The sequence below is a fragment of the Colossoma macropomum genome, unplaced genomic scaffold, assembly GCF_904425465.1.
Source record: "Colossoma macropomum unplaced genomic scaffold, Colossoma_macropomum, whole genome shotgun sequence".
Taxonomy (NCBI): Eukaryota; Metazoa; Chordata; class Actinopteri; order Characiformes; family Serrasalmidae; genus Colossoma; species Colossoma macropomum.
Window position 1 is genome coordinate 5,124,736 of NW_023494809.1, and position 18,845 is coordinate 5,143,580.

Sequence of the window (18,845 nt, forward strand, 5' to 3'; positions counted from 1 at the left end):
TCTTCTGGATGAATGGGCAGAAATTCCCACAGACTCTCTCCAACATCTTGTAGAAGCTTCCCAGAAGAATCTAAGCTGTTAGAGCTGCAAAGGGGGATCAACTCCATATTAATGCCTATGGATTAGAATGGGAGTCATAAGAGCTCCTGTGGGTGTGGTGTGTAGGTGTCCCAATACTTTTGTCCATATAGAGTAACAGTGAGTCATACAGTGTCAGAAAGCACATAATCAAGCCTGTCTAATCGTGTATCATAAAACCTGGTCATAATATTAAATTTGGCCATTTTGCCCACTAACTGTGCTTATAGACTTGATTCAGGTACTGGGACTGTTTCAGGTCGTTTCAGTGCTGTGATTGTTCTGAAGTCTCTCTGACGCAGGTCTGTGTGTTCGGTGGCCGATGGTTTCATGGCTGTTGGACAGAGAATCACTCGTTGCACAATTAGGCATGACTCAGTTCTGCTCAGACATTTCTCTTTTCCGCAACCGAGCATTTTCACTGGCTTTCCTCTCCTGTGTTAGAATTTCTCTGAATTTCTCAGCAGCAGTGTGTGTGTGTGTGTGTGTGTGTGTGTGTCTGTGTGTGTGTGTGTGTGTGTCTGTGTGTGTGCGTGTGTGTGTGTGTGTCTGTGTGTGTCTGTGTGTGTGTGTGTGTGTGTCTGTGTCTGTGTGTGTGTGTGTCTGTGTGTGTGTGTGTGGGTGTGTGTGTCTGTGTGTGTGTCTGTGTGTGTGTCTGTGTGTGTGTGTGTGTGTGTGTGCGTGTGTGTGTGTGTCTGTGTGTGTCTGTGTGTGTGTCTGTATGTCTGTGTGTGTGTCTGTGTGTGTGTGTCTGTGTGTGTGTGTCTGTGTGTGTGTGTGTGTCTCTGTGTGTGTGTGTGTGTGTGTGTGTGTGTCTGTGTGTGTGTGTGTGTCTGTGTGTGTCTGAGTGTGTGTGTGTGTGTGTGTGTCTGTGTGTGTCTGTGTGTGTCTGTGTGTGTGTGTGTGTGTGAGTGTCTGTGTGTGTGTGTGTGTGTGTGTGTGTCTGTGTGTGTCTGTGTGTGTGTGTGTGTGTGTGTGAGTGTCTGTGTGGTGTGTGTGTGTGTGTGTGTGTGTCTGTGTGTGTCTGTGTGTGTGTGTGTGTGTGTGTGTGTGTGTGTCTGTGTGTGTGTGTGTGTCTGTGTGTCTGTGTGTGTGTGTGTGTGTCTGTGTGTCTGTGTGTGTGTGTGTGTGTGTGTGTGTGTGTGTCTGTGTGTCTGTGTGTGTGTGTGTCTGTGTGTGTGTGTCTGTGTGTGTGTGTGTGTGTGTGTGTGTGTGTGTGTCTGTGTGTCTGTGTGTGTGTGTGTGTGTCTGTGTGTGTGTGTGTGTGTGTGTGTGTGTGTGTGTCTGTGTGTCTGTGTGTGTGTGTGGGTGTGTGGTGTGTGTGTGTGTGTGTGTGTGTGTCTGTGTGTCTGTGTGTGTGTGTGGGTGTGTGGGTGTGTCTGTGTGTGGGTGTGTGTGTGTGTGTGTGTGTCTGTCTGTGTGTGTGTGTGTGTGTGTGCCTGGGGTGTGTCTGTTTTTAGCTCCTCAGCTGTCTGAATCACGTTACAGAATAGAGAACACTCCTCACGTTTACATTTTCGTTTCCTGCTTTTCATATTTTCCTTTATTTGTTTATATTTACACGAGAGTCCAAAAGTTTGTAATCACTCTTTTTAATAAAATTTGCAGATGAACATATGAAAGGGTTCTAATTCAATGATACTAGCTGTAAAAAAATGAAGAAAAGACTTGTCCAGAATAATGAAGAAGATTCTACAATAAAAAATAAAAAAAACAACCCAGTTGGGTTCATATCTATAACCCACCACTGGGTCATTAGAGTTACCCTAAAATACAGTTACCTTGACCCAGCACTGGGTCATTAGAGTTACCCTAAAGTACAGTTACCTTGACCCAGCACTGGGTCATTAGAGTTACCCTAAAATACAGTTACCTTGACCCAGCACTGGGTCATTAGAGTTACCCTAAAGTACAGTTACCTTGACCCAGCACTGGGTCATTAGAGTTACCCTAAAATACAGTTACCTTGACCCAGCACTGGGTCATTAGAGTTACCCTAAAGTACAGTTACCTTGACCCAGCACTGGGTCATTAGAGTTACCCTAAAGTACAGTTACCTTGACCCAGCACTGGGTCATTAGAGTTACCCTAAAGTACAGTTACTTTGACCCAGCACTGGGTCATTAGAGTTACCCTAAAAGTACAGTTACCTTGACCCAGCACTGGGTCATTGGAGTTACCCTAAAATACAGTTACCTTGACCCAGCACTGGGTCATTAGAGTTACCCTAAAATACAGTTACCTTGACCCAGCACTGGGTCATTGGAGTTACCCTAAAGTACAGTTACCTTGACCCAGCACTGGGTCATTAGAGTTACCCTAAAATACAGTTACCTTGACCCAGCACTGGGTCATTAGAGTTACCCTAAAGAGTTCTGACCAGCACTGGGTCATTAGAGTTACCCTAAAGTGCTTTGACCCAGCACTGGGTCATTAGAGTTACCCTAAAGTGCAGTTATCTTGACCCAGCACTGGGTCATTAGAGTTACCCTAAAGTGCAGTTACCTTAACCCAGCACTGGGTCATTAGAGTTACCCTAAAGTACAGTTACTTTGACCCAGCAGTGGGTCATTAGAGTTACCCTAAAGTACAGTTACCTTGACCCAGCACTGGGTCATTAGAGTTACCCTAAAGTACAGTTACTTTGACCCAGCAGTGGAGCATTAGAGTTACCCTAAAGTACAGTTACCTTGACCCAGCACTGGGTCACTAGAGTTACCCTAAAATATAGTTACCTTGACCCAGCACTGGGTCATTAGAGTTACCCTAAAGTACAGTTACCTTGACCCAGCACTGGGTCATTAGATTTACCCTAAAGTACAGTTACTTTGATCCCAGGACTGGGTTAATATTTAGCACTGGGTTTGTTTTAACGCTTTTGTTGGGCCCCTGTCTGATTTTTTGTTTGCTTGTTTTTATTTAGCATTTTTTTACATAGTATAATTATCCACCTCTTAATAAAATCAACATACAATCAAAATCAAATGTTTAGAAACTGCAAAATTTTAGTCTTTATTAATATTTAATCTTCTTTATTAATTTCCTGAAGATGCTCTGTTTGTTTCCACCTGAGAAAAGTAAATCCAAATTCAGAAAAAAAACTTTGACACAACAAAACATAGCAGGCAGGAGATCATTCAGTGTTGTGGAACCAGCGACGAACGCTCTGAGCTGTTGGAGCTTCACTGACCACGAAAATCACACTGCACAGTTAAGATGAATTCACTCTTATTACAACTGGTATGTGATTGGTTCCTAGGCACCTCACGTTTGTATAAATATGGCGTTTGAAATCGGATGAATCTTTTTGAATCACCCTGTATTACGAAGAAGAAGAAATTTATTTGTATCGCTGTTGTTGGGAGAAAACCTCGTATCTCCAAAATGGTAACTTTACAGGAGAAGGAAAAAACCTACTTTACTTTTAATGTAAGTCAATGGAACCAGAATTTTTTCCAAGTCATTCTGGGTCGTTTCTTTTGGTCCATTCTTCATGAAATTTACACACAATGTAAAGGAAAACATGTTTTTTCAAATTATGTCAAAAACTGAAAAATGTCAAAAATGGAGATACAAGGTTTTCTTCCGACGACAGCGATAAGCACCTTTAAAGATACCCAGTGACACTGTACACAGATGATGTTAATGTTTACTTAAACATGACCAAATATTCAGCTGTAAATATTCACAGATGTCATAAAAAGGGCTGCAGCTCTAATAAGACAGTGGAAACAAACATTATCAGGATAGTCCTGTCAGTCTGTAGTGACTGAGAAAACTGAAGAACATCACGATGAATAAATGAATATATTTATTGTTTATGTGTTTATTGTGTTCTTTGTTCTGCAGGTCAGGAGGTCGTGTTCAAGTGCCTTGGCGAGGGAATCCTGCAGAACGCTTTTCAAGGATACAACGCCTGCATTTTCGCTTATGGACAAACAGGTACAGCTGTGCATTATGCATTCATTAAATCCTTCACCCTGAAATACATTATTAATGTCAGCAGTTAGTTTCAGTGGTTGTAACTGTAAAATGTTGTAATTATTTCTGATAATAGCAGTTTTTTTGTTTACAATAACTGAACACCGGTCGCTACGTAACGGCAGCTTTGCAGCTGACCGTTACTAAATTGCAACTTCAGCACATACAATAACAGAAAATGGACACATTAGATGATTTGATATTTATTGTAACGTAGGAGGCTTGAGGGTTGGTTGATTGAGCCAGGTGGCTTTATTTGGGCTGGTCCAATACTCAGGAGTCCACAGAACATGCTGGGGTCAAAACACAATCAGGCAGCATCAGATCCATGTTCACGACACCAGGACACAAAGTGAGGGTCAAAACAGGACAACAGTACGAAGAAGAACAACAACTTGTACTCAGCTTTAAAACACAGAGACTTCGCAAGTACTGAACCAGACTAAGGGGTATTTAGAGGCAGCAGATGAGTCCAGGATCACTGCAGGTGTGCAAGTGGGTGGAGCCAGAGAGAGTCAGAGTAAAGTTTTCCCAAAGAGGGGTGAGACTACAAGACATTTATTGTGTGTATGGAGGGTCACACGGTTTGGGTTAGTCAGGTAGGTCAGGTTAGTCCAGCTCAGCAGCATGGCTGAAAACTCAGAGCCAATGTAAGGGAAGCTTGGTCACTTCCTTTTCCCCCATTATGCCAAAAACATGACTGTGAGTCCTCACTGAATAGATATTTGACCTGTTTGGTCAGATTCCAAATAAAAGAGTGACTATATTTCAGAACCTAACTCTGATTCTAAGAGAGCTTTTCAGTCAACAACTGGACAACTAAACAAACTGGACTTACAAACAAACAGACAATTCAGCAAACAAGACGGGCTGTAAAACGCTTTACAGACTGACTGGAACAAAACCAGATTCAGCTTCATCTGAAAAGCACTGAAAAAGCTCAGCTCAACCTGATATTCACACAGATCTGTCGCACAAAGGTGCTGCTTTTTTGGTGGGAGGATTTGACAGTCTTAGGACACGTTAGATGCAATATTTAGGGCTTCTTTACTTTGTTCTTATTTTAGCAGAAGTGTTGTGTGTTTTGCTGAATAACATCACGGCTGTGATGATCTCAGTGCTCATATTCAGCTTATACCTGAGACCGAATCAGAGCCATGATATCAGACGCGATACACACTCACTCTCGTGATCTGCTGCTTAAACACGGCTTCACTGTTGAGCAGTTATTGTTGAATTTTGTAACAATTAATGTAACAATTCTGGATTACAAATTTGGGCTTTAAGATTGAGTTTACATGCGCTTAATAATCCGATAACTGCAGAAAATCAGATTTTGTCAGTAATCTGATCAACGCGTTGACATGCACTTGAGTAATCAGATAAGGGGGAAACTCCAGGTCTACATGAGTCAGACAGTAATCAGATTTCTGCTTTACAACCAGCCAAAAACTCACAGAAGAAGACGTGGCATAAACGTAACGTAAAACTCAAACTTCATGCTGCGCCACTTTACATTTCGTCAAGCATATATTTGGTTTCAGCGTCGCTCCAAAGGTGTTTTGCTGTGTTCTGAATCAACAGTGCTTCATTATTTCTGGTGCTGCCGTCTGTTTCCCACATGCTCAGACTGGGAAATACGAAAGAAATCAGAGTAAGAGTTCACATGCACTGAGAAATCTGATTACTGAGCTAAAATCCAGCTCTCTTTGTCAGATTTCTTAATTAGATTTCTAGACCTTCCTCTGATTTAAGAAATCAGAGTGAGCTGTTTACATGACCATTTGAATAATCAGATAACTACAGAAATCTGATTATGATCGGATTATTGCATGTAAACACACTCAGTACTGATTTTCTTTATAGGACTTGATTTTAATTTGCTGGTCTTGGCAGAATTTGTAGTGGTCAAACACTGATGTTCACCTTCTAACAGAAACCCTGTGCTTTCATTACTTGTTAGCTACATTAGCCTTGTAGCTCCACTACAAACACAAGCTTCACACACCGGATGTGTCTTGGCTGATCGACTTCTCTTGGTCAGAGGGAACTGTATATATTTTTTACTGAACCGTCCCTTTAAGCAGAGCAGAGCTGAGGCGGTTTGTGTTAAACCAGTGTTGAGGTTTAGTCGCGTCTGCTGCTCTCTTAATCACTCCTGGCAGGTAGATGAACAGGAAGCTCCTGTGTTTCTCATTGCTCTGCTCAATCGCTCAGCCGCCTGACACACATACAAACACCAGACAGACTTCTTTATCATCCTGTTTCCTGTCCTGGACCACCACCCACCTCCTCACACCTCCTATAAAACAACAATCACGGCTAACCTCCTCCCACACAGCCACCCACGGCTGACCTTCAGACTGTGTACAAAAGCCAGAGAAAAGCTTAAAAGTAGGAGGACAAAAACATTTCTTATAGTTCTTCTTACATTTCTCAACATTTCATATACTTATTACACATACAGTACTGTGCAGAAGTCTTTACCTGCTCATAGTAAAGAGATATAATCTGTAGGTGTTATATACACAACACAGTGGGCAGAAGTCAGAGCCCGCTCTTCATTTCTTCCTGTGAAAACAGTCATTAAGAACAAGTTAATCATTTTTAGATAATCCATACAGAGAACACAGAGAAAATGGGGCTCCTAACAACCACCTGGAAGACCTGGCAGACACCAAAACTGTCCCCATCAGATAAACAGCACTTAACCTGTGGTCAGGACCCCCATGGACCCTCACAGAGCAGGTACTATTTGTGTGATGGGTCATTCTCAGCACTGCAGTAACACTGACATGGTGGTGGTGTGTTAGTGTGTGTTGCGCTGGTCTGAGTGGATCAGACACAGCACTTCTGCTGGAGTTTTTAAACACCTCAGTGTCACTGCTGGACTGAGAATAGTCCACCAACCAAAAATATCCAGCCAACAGTGTCCTGTGGGCAGCGTCCTGTGACCACTGATGAAGGACTAGAGGATGACCAGCAAACTATGCTGACACACATGAGCTGCTGTCTCTGACTTTACATCTACAAGGTGGACCAACAAGGTAATAGAGTGGACAGCGAGTGGACACAGTGTTTAAAAACTCCAGCAGCACTGCTGTGTCTGATCCACTCAGACCATCACAACACACACTAACACATCACCACCACATCAGTGTTACTGCAGTGCTGAGAATAATCCCACCACCCAAATAGTACCTGCTCTGTGAGGGTCCATGGGGGTCCTGACCACTGAAGAACAGGGTAAAAGGGGGCTAACAAAGTATCAGAGAAACAGATGGACTACAGTCTGTAACTGTAGAACTACAAAGTGCACCTATATAGTAAGTGGAGCTGATAAAATGGACAATGAGCGTAGAAACAAGGATATATATATATATATATATATATATATATATGTATATTGGACATATGTGGGACAATTTATGATGCATAAATAATCCATTTGGGACGTATACATTCTGACACTATACAAAAACAACCCTCTGTGTTTGTGTGTTTCCTGTAGGTTCTGGTAAGTCGTACTCGATGATGGGCAGTGTGGATCAGCCCGGTTTAATCCCGCGCCTGTGCTGCTCCCTATTTGAGCGGGTCGGCCGAGAGGAGAACGAAACGCACTCCTTTAAGGTGGAAGTGTCCTACATGGAGATTTACAACGAGAAGGTGCGCGACCTTCTGGACCCCAAAGGGTGAGCAAATACAGACCAAACACCAAACTCAGCACAGTGCGCTGTTTATAGTGTTTCACTGACCACCTGACTCAGCTCATCAGCTTCGCTGCCAGCAGTCAGGCTGAAGTGTTCTGTTCTTTTAGTCACATTCCAGCATTTCTTGTGTTACCCGTGTCTCGAAGGCTGACTTTACACGGTAAAACTTTCGTGCAACTTTAGTTGCTCGTAACCTACATGAAACTAAATTGCACTTGAGTTTCCTGATGTAAAACCTCCTGCAACTCGCTTGGAACTGAGCAGCAACAGTTGTTAGCTGTATGACGACAGTTAGATTTTCTAAATTTTATCGATAACTGTGACACACTGTTATCTTCAGAATCTACGGCTGCTAATAGTGTTTCATACTTTGACGTAGGAGATGAAGAAGCTGGATGCAAGTGCGAGTTGCTTTTATTTAAATCAGACTTAACAGAGAAACTCAGTAGCAAAGGTTCGTAAAACAGATCAATCCATGATGAGACAAAGGAAAACAGAACTACACCAGAAATAAAACCTAAGACCAGAGAAAACAGGCAACAGCGTATATAGACAATGCAAGACAAAGGGACTGAGAGGAAGCAAGAAACACCTGAGACTAATAAGAGGGCGGGGCTACAGACTACATGCAGGTGGAGCAGGTGACAAGGGGGCAGGACCAGGGAGGAGACAGACCGAAACAACAACAAAGGCACGTGGCAGACAAACAAAAACACATGGCAGAAACCAGAAAACCAAGAAAGCGAAACAGAAAGACAGAGTGACACATACGTAATCCAGTGTATTTTCCTTAATAATATATACTCATAATCAAGTTTATTTTATTATTATATACACATAATCAGGTCTATTATATTATTATACACATAATTAAGCCTGTTATATTATTATATACTCATAATCAAGTCTGTTTTATTATTATATACACATAATCAAGTCTATTATATTATTATACACATAATTAAGCCTGTTATATTATTATATACTCATAATCAAGTTTGTTTCATCATTATATACACATAATCAAGTCTATTATATTATTATACACATAATTAAGCCTGTTATATTATTATATACTCATAATCAAGTCTGTTTTATTATTATATACACGTAATTAAGCCTATTATATTATTATACACATAATTAAGCCTATTATTTTATTATATACACATAATCAAGTCTGTTTTATTATTATATACACATAATTAAGTCTATTATATTATTATACACATAATTAAGCCTATTATATTATTATATATACCAGCAATAATCAAGTAGTCTGTTTTATTATTGTATACACATAATTAAGTCTATTATATTATTATACACATAATTAAGCCTGTTATATTATTATATACTCATAATCAAGTCTGTTGTATCATTATATACACATAATTAAGCCTATTATATTATTATATACACATAATCAAGTCTGTTTTATTATTATACACATATAAGCCGATTTTATTATTACACTACGCTTAATGTAATCTGTTTTAGAACCCAACACAGTTTGAAGCGAATGTGTGGTGACTCAGTTAGCTAATGCAGTTATCATGATAAATAATGCAGAGCCAAACTAAAGGAGCAGACGTGTGCAGCCTCTGGTAGGTGTGTGTGAGCGGTCAGTGGTGGGGACTCGCTCACCCGTGCACTACAGCTCCATTATTTATCTACTAGGCATTTTAATTATCTGGTCCAGACGTTACAGCATCAAATTAGATATCAAATTATTTATCTTATTTTTCCCCACTGTATTTCTTTTGCGTCGGACAGAGTGTGTGTGTTTTGGCAGCTGGACTGCGGACGTCAGGGTGGCCAGTGTTTTTATACCTATGATACTGATCCAGAGTCAGCTTCTCTTCACTCATACAGATGCCGACATGTGTGTGTATATATATATATATATATATGTATACACGTTAAAACTAGTTTGTGGTGCAGCTCGTTCTGACTTAGTGATGATAAACCTGAACTCAGTAAACACTAACATTACAACTAGCCTACGTTTGAACTTAAACACAGCTGGTCGCCATGACTACAACACAAATATAGACATTTTATTTACTATCCAAAACCACCAGTGAACCTACACGAGTCTTCTGAGTTTATATGGAATGATGATGATGGAAAATAGTGGAAAATCTAAATTAATAAGTTTCCTTTAGGGGACTAGTTTTGCCTCACAGCACCCTGCATATTATGTATCCCTCCACCATGAATGGATTATAAGGCCAGAATCTGTTCAAAACTATCATAAAACAGTGTTTCAGTCATCGGGCAGTGAATTCATAACCATTTCCTGTAGTAACTTTCTGTGAGGGAGCTTTTAGAGGTGGACGTCTGGTTCCTATCACCACCACTGTGAACAGTTCTGACTCTGTAAGTTTCTCTAGAACAGAGCGTTTCACACCAAACCACTCTGAATGACTCTGTTTACATCTTAACCACTTAATTATACAGAAGTTTTAAAAAATCAGTGACATTCCCCTTTAAAACTGGTGTTGGATTCACCTCACTCAGTGCTACGCTGGAGCTGTATCAGATCTGCACGGTACCGCGGCTGGAATCAGGGTTTTATGAGCCCACAGTCCATCTCCGTCTGCACTGACTCCTCTTTACTGTTCCCACGCTGCTCTCTCTGTAGCCTGGCACTCCGTCAGCGCTCCTGTCCGCAGGTCAGCGGGGGTCGAATTGTCTGGAGCTGAGAGTCGACTAACTCTGAATCCTTTCCCCAGCATAAATCAGCAGTGCCGTCGTTTAAGGGGGCACTGAAAATAAAGGTTCCTGAATGGTTCTTGGCTTGGATGTGTAGCTTTAGGAAGACCTTAAACTGGTGTAGAACCTTTACACGGTGTGTTCATCACACTCACACACATAATTCACAAAAACAGTACTTTAAAGAACCTCACAATGGAAGGTTCTTTGCTGAGCCAACAGTTGTTCTTCTATGGCAGTGGTCTTCAAACTGGTTATTGTGAGTTAGATTGGAGTCGAATGGACCGTGTATGACCAGTTTGGGAAACACAGTTCTATGGCATTGCTGAGCAGAACCATTTTTGGCACCTTTATGTTCTATGAGTACAGATGCTTCATTAGTGTTACTGATTTTTATTCAGTCTCATAATGAGCTCTGTTTTACTGTGGGGTATTTGAGGAGGTGCTTCTTCTTTTATTCTTCTTTATCCTCTAAATGCTGTAAATACACCGATCAGGCGTAACATTCTGACCACCTCCTTGTTTCTACGCTCATTGTCCATTTTATCAGCTCCACTTACTATATAGGTGCACTTTGTAGTTCTACAGTTACAGACTGTAGTCCATCTGTTTCTCTGATACTTTGTTAGCCCCCTTTACCCTGTTCTTCAGTGGTCAGGACCCCCATGGACCCTCACAGAACAGGTACTATTTGGGTGGTGGATCATTCTCAGCACTGCAGTAACACTGATGTGGTGGTGGTGTGTTAGTGTGTGTTGTACTGGTCTGAGTGGATCAGACACAGCAGGAGTTTTTAAACACCTCAGTGTCACTGCTGGACTGAGAATAGTCCACCAATCCAGCCAACAGTGTCCTGTGACCACTGATGAAGGACTAGAGGATGACCAACACAAACTGTGCAGCAGCAGATGAGCTATCGTCTCTGACTTTACAGCTACAAGGTGGACTGACAAGGTAATAGAGTGGACAGTGAGTGGACACAGTGTTTAAAAACTCCAGCAGCACTGCTGTGTCTGATCCACTTGCACCAGCACAACACACACTAACACACCACCACCACGTCAGTGTTACTGCAGTGCTGAGAATGACCCACCACCCAAATAGTACCTGCTCTGTGAGGGTCCACGGAGGTCCTGACCACTGAAGAACAGGGTAAAAGGGGGCTAACAAAGTATCAGAGAAACAGATGGACTACAGTCTGTAACTGTAGAACTACAAAGTGCACCTATATAGTAAGTGGAGCTGATAAAATGGACAATGAGCGTAGAAACAAGGAGGTGGTCAGAATGTTATGCCTGTTTGGTGTATAAACCCACTACCAACTATTCAAACCAGATCCTGGCCCATTAGCACCCTCTAGTGTAAGGCTGGAGTCCTGCATCAGCTGAGATTGTTTGCACTCTGCCTTTCTCACACTGGGCTGTGAGCTGTTTTCCGTTTGCGGAGGGAATTCATCTGCACTCGAGCAAATAAGGAATGCAGCAGGGAGTTCTGCCTGGAAGCTGGTGCTGATGGAAGTTGTTTTGTTGTTTTTTTGAGCTGTTTTTCCTTCAGTTGTAGCTCATAATCATGGCAGACGGTGGACGGATCCTTGTGGGGTTCTTTATTGACATACCATCTGTTTATTGTTGCTGTCAAAAAAATAATAATCTAAAATGGAAAAATTACAGGAAAATGCTTCACTTTTACTGTATGTTAATGTGAAGAGATTTTATTTCAAGCAGTTTTTTAGCCTTGCTGTCGGTCCGTTCATCAGTCGTCCGTACTTAAACAACAGTGACCAGCAGCCAAAGAGAGCATGATTAGGCCTGTTTAATTGACTTTAGTGCACTGCAGTGTGTTAAAGGTCTGCACGGAACTGTTTCTTCAGTCCTGCCCCTGCCCGCTCCCGCAAGATATCATCCCGCTCCCACCCGTCCAGCTCTGTCAAAGAACTGACGTCCAATATCTGACACAGTCTATTCACAAACACATTATCCTCTGCTGAAATAACATGGCAGTCGTGGTCATCAGGCTGACTGTGAAGTAGCTTCACCAAACGCCATTTATTCACCATTGAAACACAAAGCAGGAATTAAACCACAGAGTGGTTATTTTCGGTGTTTTGCTGGGCAGCTGTGGCCGTCGGACTGAAGGCTCCACCGTCTCTGTGAGCTACGAGAATTTGTGTGCTGTTCAGGATTGTTCGGGATTTCTCTTCATGCATGCTTTGTCCCGCTCCTGCCTGCAGTGGGCTGGTTTGCCCGCCCGCTCCCACACACAACAAATTAGTCCCGCACCGCAAGATATTGTGATGATTTTGAGTGCAGACAATGTGTCAAACGTCAAATAAGAATCATTGTATTCATAGGTTTTATAGTGATTTTTTAAATGCAGCATTACTGGCTCTTTTTTGTTTGTTCCAACTTATCGATCTCAGAAAAGAAATAAATATCATGGTCCATATTATTTATCATGACAGTGTCAAGTATCATGATATATTGTTGTCATATCGCCCAGCTTTAATTATATTCCTCATCATCATCGTTCTTTATTCAAACTCAGGTTTACATTGAGAAGAATCAGTTTTTAGTGCAGGGAAAGCAACACGGCAATAACGGACTAAGAAATAGACTTGAACTCAGTCATGAACAGCAAACTAAACAATATGATTAAATTAATGATAAAATAATAAAAAAAGGCTTTAAAATAAAATACAAGAAAATAATAAAAGAAGGTAATAAAATAACTTAAAAAACTAAAAAATGAAGAAAACAAACCGATAAAAACAATAAACTAAACAAGCGCAAACAGAGGAAGAGGAAGAGTGAGCCGAGCTTTAGTGTGCACCCCGCCTAAAAGCAGGTTTGCCCTCAGACTCAGATCCCAGACCCAAATCACTGGAGCGGGTTCGGTCCGTTATTCGCACTGAACATGGAAGGCATATTTAAAAAAATATGTTTGTGTACTCTATGACCAGTCCATTAAAATAAATAAATAAGTCCATAAAATAAATACATAAAACAGTAAAAATGTCATTCATGTGGGGTCACTATGTCAGGCAGTAGGGGGCAGTGTGGAGGTCACTGTGGTCACTGTAGCTCTGCTGTCCGGTTGCCATGGCTAGCTGATGTGGAGCTGAAGGACGCGCAGGGCTGACTGGGCCGCTGAAGGTTCTGCTGTAGCAGTGCAGAGGCTGCAGTGTTCGAACAACAGCAGGACCACTAAAACTGCCTGTGTCCAGACTTATTTCATGGAAAGAGCGCCGTCCTTTACAGTTTTAACACGTTTCTCTATGTTTTTGACGATGAAACAAACAGAAAAACATCAACAAACCTGAATCTAATAATGCAGAATGTAAATCTAAGGTCAATAAGAGCCTGACCAGTGTGATTATTATACACATAACTGATGATGCTCTGGTCTTTAAAAGACGGCGGTGGGATGGACGTCCAGCTTATGTGTCTCATGTGGACATGTGAAGGGCGTTTTCCTGAGTCTGACATCATTTTAAAGCAATTAAAAACACAAGCGCTGCTCACTGCTGCTCATCTCACTCTGACTGGACTCCCGGGATGCTGGTTGTCATGGTAACGTCTACACTAAGTGGTTCTATACGAATGTGGGTGATTTTGGATCTGATTACTTGCAGTGAGCATGTAAACGGAGATTTTCATCAGATTGAGTAGAGTGAGAATAAACACCTCAGTCTGAATCTGTAATCAGGATGTATTCAGTCAGTCAGTCAGAATCACTGACCCATGATCCCTCACAGCTGTGAGACCTGTGTGGTGTTTGTTTCTCTCTGTACAGGAGCCGGCAGTCTCTGAAGGTCCGGGAGCATAAGGTGCTCGGCCCGTACGTGGACGGCCTGTCCCAGCTCGCCGTGACCTGCTTTGAGGTAACAGTGTAAATGTGGCTTATTCACTTAGATGAGCAGTAAACTGAGTGCTGAAGGTAAATTACAGCTATTTTATGCTAAGAATTACTTAAAGGGCCCAAATCCTGCATTTTTTCCTGTTTAAAGTTCCACATTTAACATTTGTGTGGTTTTATGTAAAACATTCACATTTTCCAGCCTCCTACAGGTAAACAGGCTGTGTTTGTTACTGTGCCTTTAAGACTGATATACAGTTCTACACGTTTTATTGGCCAGTTATTTTCTGAATTTAGCATATTGGAAAAAAATCTATATATAAACAATAAAATGTGTCATACTTGTTTCATAAAGACAGTATACGTTTTGTTTTTTCCCAATATGTTAAATTCGGCAAACAAACAGTAATGTGCATTAAAATGTGTCATCAAGTATGTTCTCTCTAGAAGATACAACCCCCCCCCACCAAAAAAAACTCATTTACATACAGTCATATGCAAAGGGGGTGCACAAACTTTTTCAGATGGCTGGATATGTAAATGAGCACTGCTCTGATTGGCTGACCTGTGTTGTGCCTCAATCAAAAGCAATCCGAGTTGAAACACTCCTTATAAGCTCCACACGGTGGGTGGATGTGTGTAAATTTGTTGGTTTTTGTGACATCACAAAAACAGTGAACTAACGCAGCTGTTTTTGCAGCTTCGTTTTCGTAAGTGGACTGGAGAGCAAACTGCATGTCTCGAAAATTTATATAGTGTTTATATACAGCATTTTTCCTGAAAGGCTCTTTAGTTAAAAAGTTGCATTAAGAGCGTTCAGCTGCTGAAAGGCGAGGTTCTCCCAGACTGTCTGATGGGCTGTGTGTGTTAAGGCCTGGCTGACTGACTTCAGTGCAGTTTTTCCACCCTGTAAAGAGACCTCGGCCCCGCGGGGTCCGTATAAATCTGTCTGAGGGGTCTCACACGTACTGAATAATGTTTGGTCATTGTGCAGCAGGCGGAGTTAGAGCTGCGCCGCTTTTACATGCAGGCCACACATTAACTGTTTGCACTCTTACACATGCAGATACAGACTGAGTTAAATGTGGATTCAGAAATACCCAATTTAACTGTTCCTCGATATGAACATTCTTTGCCGAAATTCAGGACAAACTGGGCTGAAAACTAAAACTGAAAACCGAAAAAAAACCTCAAATAAATGAACAGATAATGAACAGAATCTAAGCTACACTGTGTGTCATGAAATCCAGAGCTATAGTGTAGAAGTTCTTGGGTGCTGCACTAGGGCTGGAAGATTAATCAAGTTCAACGAATCATCAAAGATTAAAGAGTTTTTAAGAGGGTAAATAACTCAGAGCTCGTGAATCGTCCATAGATGAGTTAGATGAATCAGAAACAACCAAACACCCATTAGCAGGCAGTCTAGAACACCACGTTCAGCACTCCAGCTTTTCTCTTTGCCCCGTCGTCTAGTCTGAGCGCCTCACGACAAAAAGACAGGAAGTTCTGTGACAAACTGACGTTAAGTTTATGATAAGATTTTAAGATTAAGTGATACGATGGAGTCTGTTAAGATTTTAAACGTCGTGTAGATTTTGGCCCTTCGTCGTAGACCCATTAAGTCTTACTTTTTGTTTTTTGTTTTTTGTTTTTTTGGTGATTTTTTTTGGTCATTTTTCTCTTTCAGCTAAAAACCAAGAGTACAAATGCACCCCTAGTAAATTGATTCTAACGGTACTTCCACATGTTAGAAACCCTTTACACAGATTTATTATGCCGATATTTTCCATGAGTTTACTGTTAAATCACTACTGAAGGGGTTCATTTCTAATCTATAACTCTTGTCCATCTCTCTCTCTCTCTCTTTTCCCTCTCCCCTCTCTCTCTCTCTCTTTCCCTCTCCCCCTCTCTCTCTCTCTCTCTCTCTCTCTCTCCTCTCTCCCCCTCTCCCCCTCTCTCTCTCTCTCTCCCTCACTCTCTCTCTCTTTCCCTTTCCCCCCCCTCTCTCTCTCTCTCTCCGTTTCTCTCTCTCTCTCTCTCCCTCTCTCTCTTTCTCTCTCCCTCTCCCCCTCTCCCTCTCCCCCTCTCTCTCTCTCTCTCTCTCCTCTCTCCCTCTCTCTCTCTCCCTCTCTCCCTCCCTCTCCCCCTGTCTCTCTCTGTCTCCCTCACCCCCTCTCTCTCGCTCTCTCTCTCTCTCTCTCTCTCTCTCTCTGTAGGATATTGAGTCTCTGATGTCGGAGGGTAATAAATCTCGGACGGTTGCAGCCACCAACATGAACGAAGAGAGCAGCCGCTCGCATGCCGTCTTCAGCATCATCATCACACAGACACTCTATGACCTGCAGTCAGGGGTCAGCACCGCACCGCACACGCGTAGTAAATATGTAGTATAATATGGATAATATTAGTATGTAGAATTAAAAGCTCGTCAGATTAAGGCAAGAGGACCCATAACCAGGTATAAGAGACAAAATGCAGCGCCTAAAGTTTTGTCCAGTGAGCTCATGTCATCTGGAGTTCAGACACTGTAGTGCACATTGTATCTGCTCTAGCATGCTACAGTATCTACTGTGTTAATGAGGTCGATTAGCTATTTAGGCTTTGTTTACACTGCAGGGCAAATCGGGTTTGCTTCTCAGATTTTAAGTTACAAGTGACTAAATCTGATTTGAGCAGACTGTAGTGACATTTGCTTACCTACCCACATTGGTTGTCATGGTAATGACGCCAGCATGCATACACTAACCAGGTAGGGGCAAAACTTAGAAAACCTAAAGACAAGAACTAGCTGATAGAAAGATCACGCTGAGCTTCACCACACCGTTTCACTTTTTATCAACTACAGCATAAACAGAGGGTGATATTAGTGCAGGTCGACCTGGTCAGCAGACTGCTGACCAGCTACAGGCCAGAGTCAAAGTGAACTTTATTGTCATTCAGATTATACAACAAGGAGTGCACAGCTGAACGAGATGGTGTTTCTCCAGCTCTGATGTGCGAATATAAAATAATATGACATAAAGGCAAATGCACATAAACATACTAGACAGCATAGACAGACATAAAATATATAAGTGTGTGTGTTTATATATATATATATATATACACCGATCAGGCATCACATTCTGACCACCTCCTTGTTTCTACGCTCATTGTCCATTTTATCAGCTCCACTTACTGTATAGGTGCACTTTGTAGTTCTACAACTTTTTCAGAGACAGGCTTGAAGTTCAGATCTTTTTATGATGAAATGACTGCAAACTACAACGTACAGAGTAAAAAATATGTTGCCTAAATGTTACCAAATTGATTCACATATGTAGAAATACATACAAGTGTGGCTTGAATCTGCCTGGGAAAAGATTTTTGCCGTTCAGGTAAATCTGTCCTGCTCAAATCAGATATGCCGAAAAATCAGATTGGAGCTGCCTTTCAGAACAAGGCTTTAAAGTTTTTAACTGCGTTCTAAAATCTGTTAATTAGGCTAATTTAAAAACAGTTCTTTGCTAAATATGTCATTAATTAAAATTCTACACAAGGGGGCGCTGTGTAATCGCTGATCAGTCAGTGAGACGCTTCTACATTTGTCTGCTGTATCTCTCTGAGTACTGTAGTGTGAGCTTTGTCTCAGTGCAGGAGTTGCGGTGAGTATTGACACCGTGCTGATGTGTTTCTGTGTGCAGAACTCGGGCGAGAAGGTCAGTAAGGTGAGTTTGGTGGACCTGGCGGGGAGCGAACGAGTGTCTAAAACAGGAGCAGCAGGAGAGAGACTGAAGGAGGGCAGCAACATCAACAAGTGAGACTCACAAAACAGACACTTTCTCACGTCACACAGTCACGGCTGCTTTTCTCGGTCAGTGTTGTGCTCTGAGTCAAAAACAGAGGTACGAGTGGGTGAGTTGACCCCTGTGTGGTGTTGATGTGTGTGTTACTCAGGGGTCAGCTGGGTTCTCCATTAGCAGCTGTAGCCAGTCAGCAGCCTGTCCATGTTGTCCACCCTCACACACACACACACACACACACACACTAACAGCAGGCCATGTAGGAGGAGAACAGAGTGAAGGACACAGCACCTCCACACTTTTACTCCCCGCAGGTTCACCCAACACCACATGTGTAGTATAAATGTGTGGGGGGTGAACAGAGTGAAGACACTGAAAATGGGTTATTTTATATGTTCTTCACAGAAAATGAGCAAAGACCAAGAATCTGAGGTTGAAATAATAATAAATCATAATTTCTTATTTTGGTAAAAATTGAAAATGGGTCCCACAGACCTGAACACCACACAGGGTTAAGACACGAGCACTGATGGCTCAGGCTGTTCGATTATAAAGATGCCATCGTACTCATCTAAAGATTATATCATGATATTTTCTAAAAAATGTGTTAATGTTGGTATTTGACACAAAGTTGCACCACATCGCAACCAATCAGGAAAGCTGATGATTCTACCAAACTGGTTCAAAGTCAGAGCTGAAACACATTTCAGACTTTAGACTA

The 18,845-nt window shown here is 41.8% G+C and overlaps 1 protein-coding gene across 4 annotated transcripts in view; it reads left to right on the forward strand.

The window, feature by feature from the left end:
* The window catches only part of kif13a (kinesin family member 13A), a 112,355-nt gene that overhangs the window by 57,284 nt on the left and 36,226 nt on the right, over nt 1-18,845 (forward strand). For all 4 annotated transcript variants that reach the window (XM_036558446.1, XM_036558448.1, XM_036558447.1 and 1 more), the window contains exons 5-9: nt 3,928-4,020; nt 7,571-7,751; nt 14,280-14,367; nt 16,559-16,693; nt 18,026-18,138. In XM_036558446.1, the coding sequence (XP_036414339.1) occupies nt 3,928-4,020; nt 7,571-7,751; nt 14,280-14,367; nt 16,559-16,693; nt 18,026-18,138 (610 nt within the window). The remainder of the gene's footprint in view (nt 1-3,927; nt 4,021-7,570; nt 7,752-14,279; nt 14,368-16,558; nt 16,694-18,025; nt 18,139-18,845) is intronic.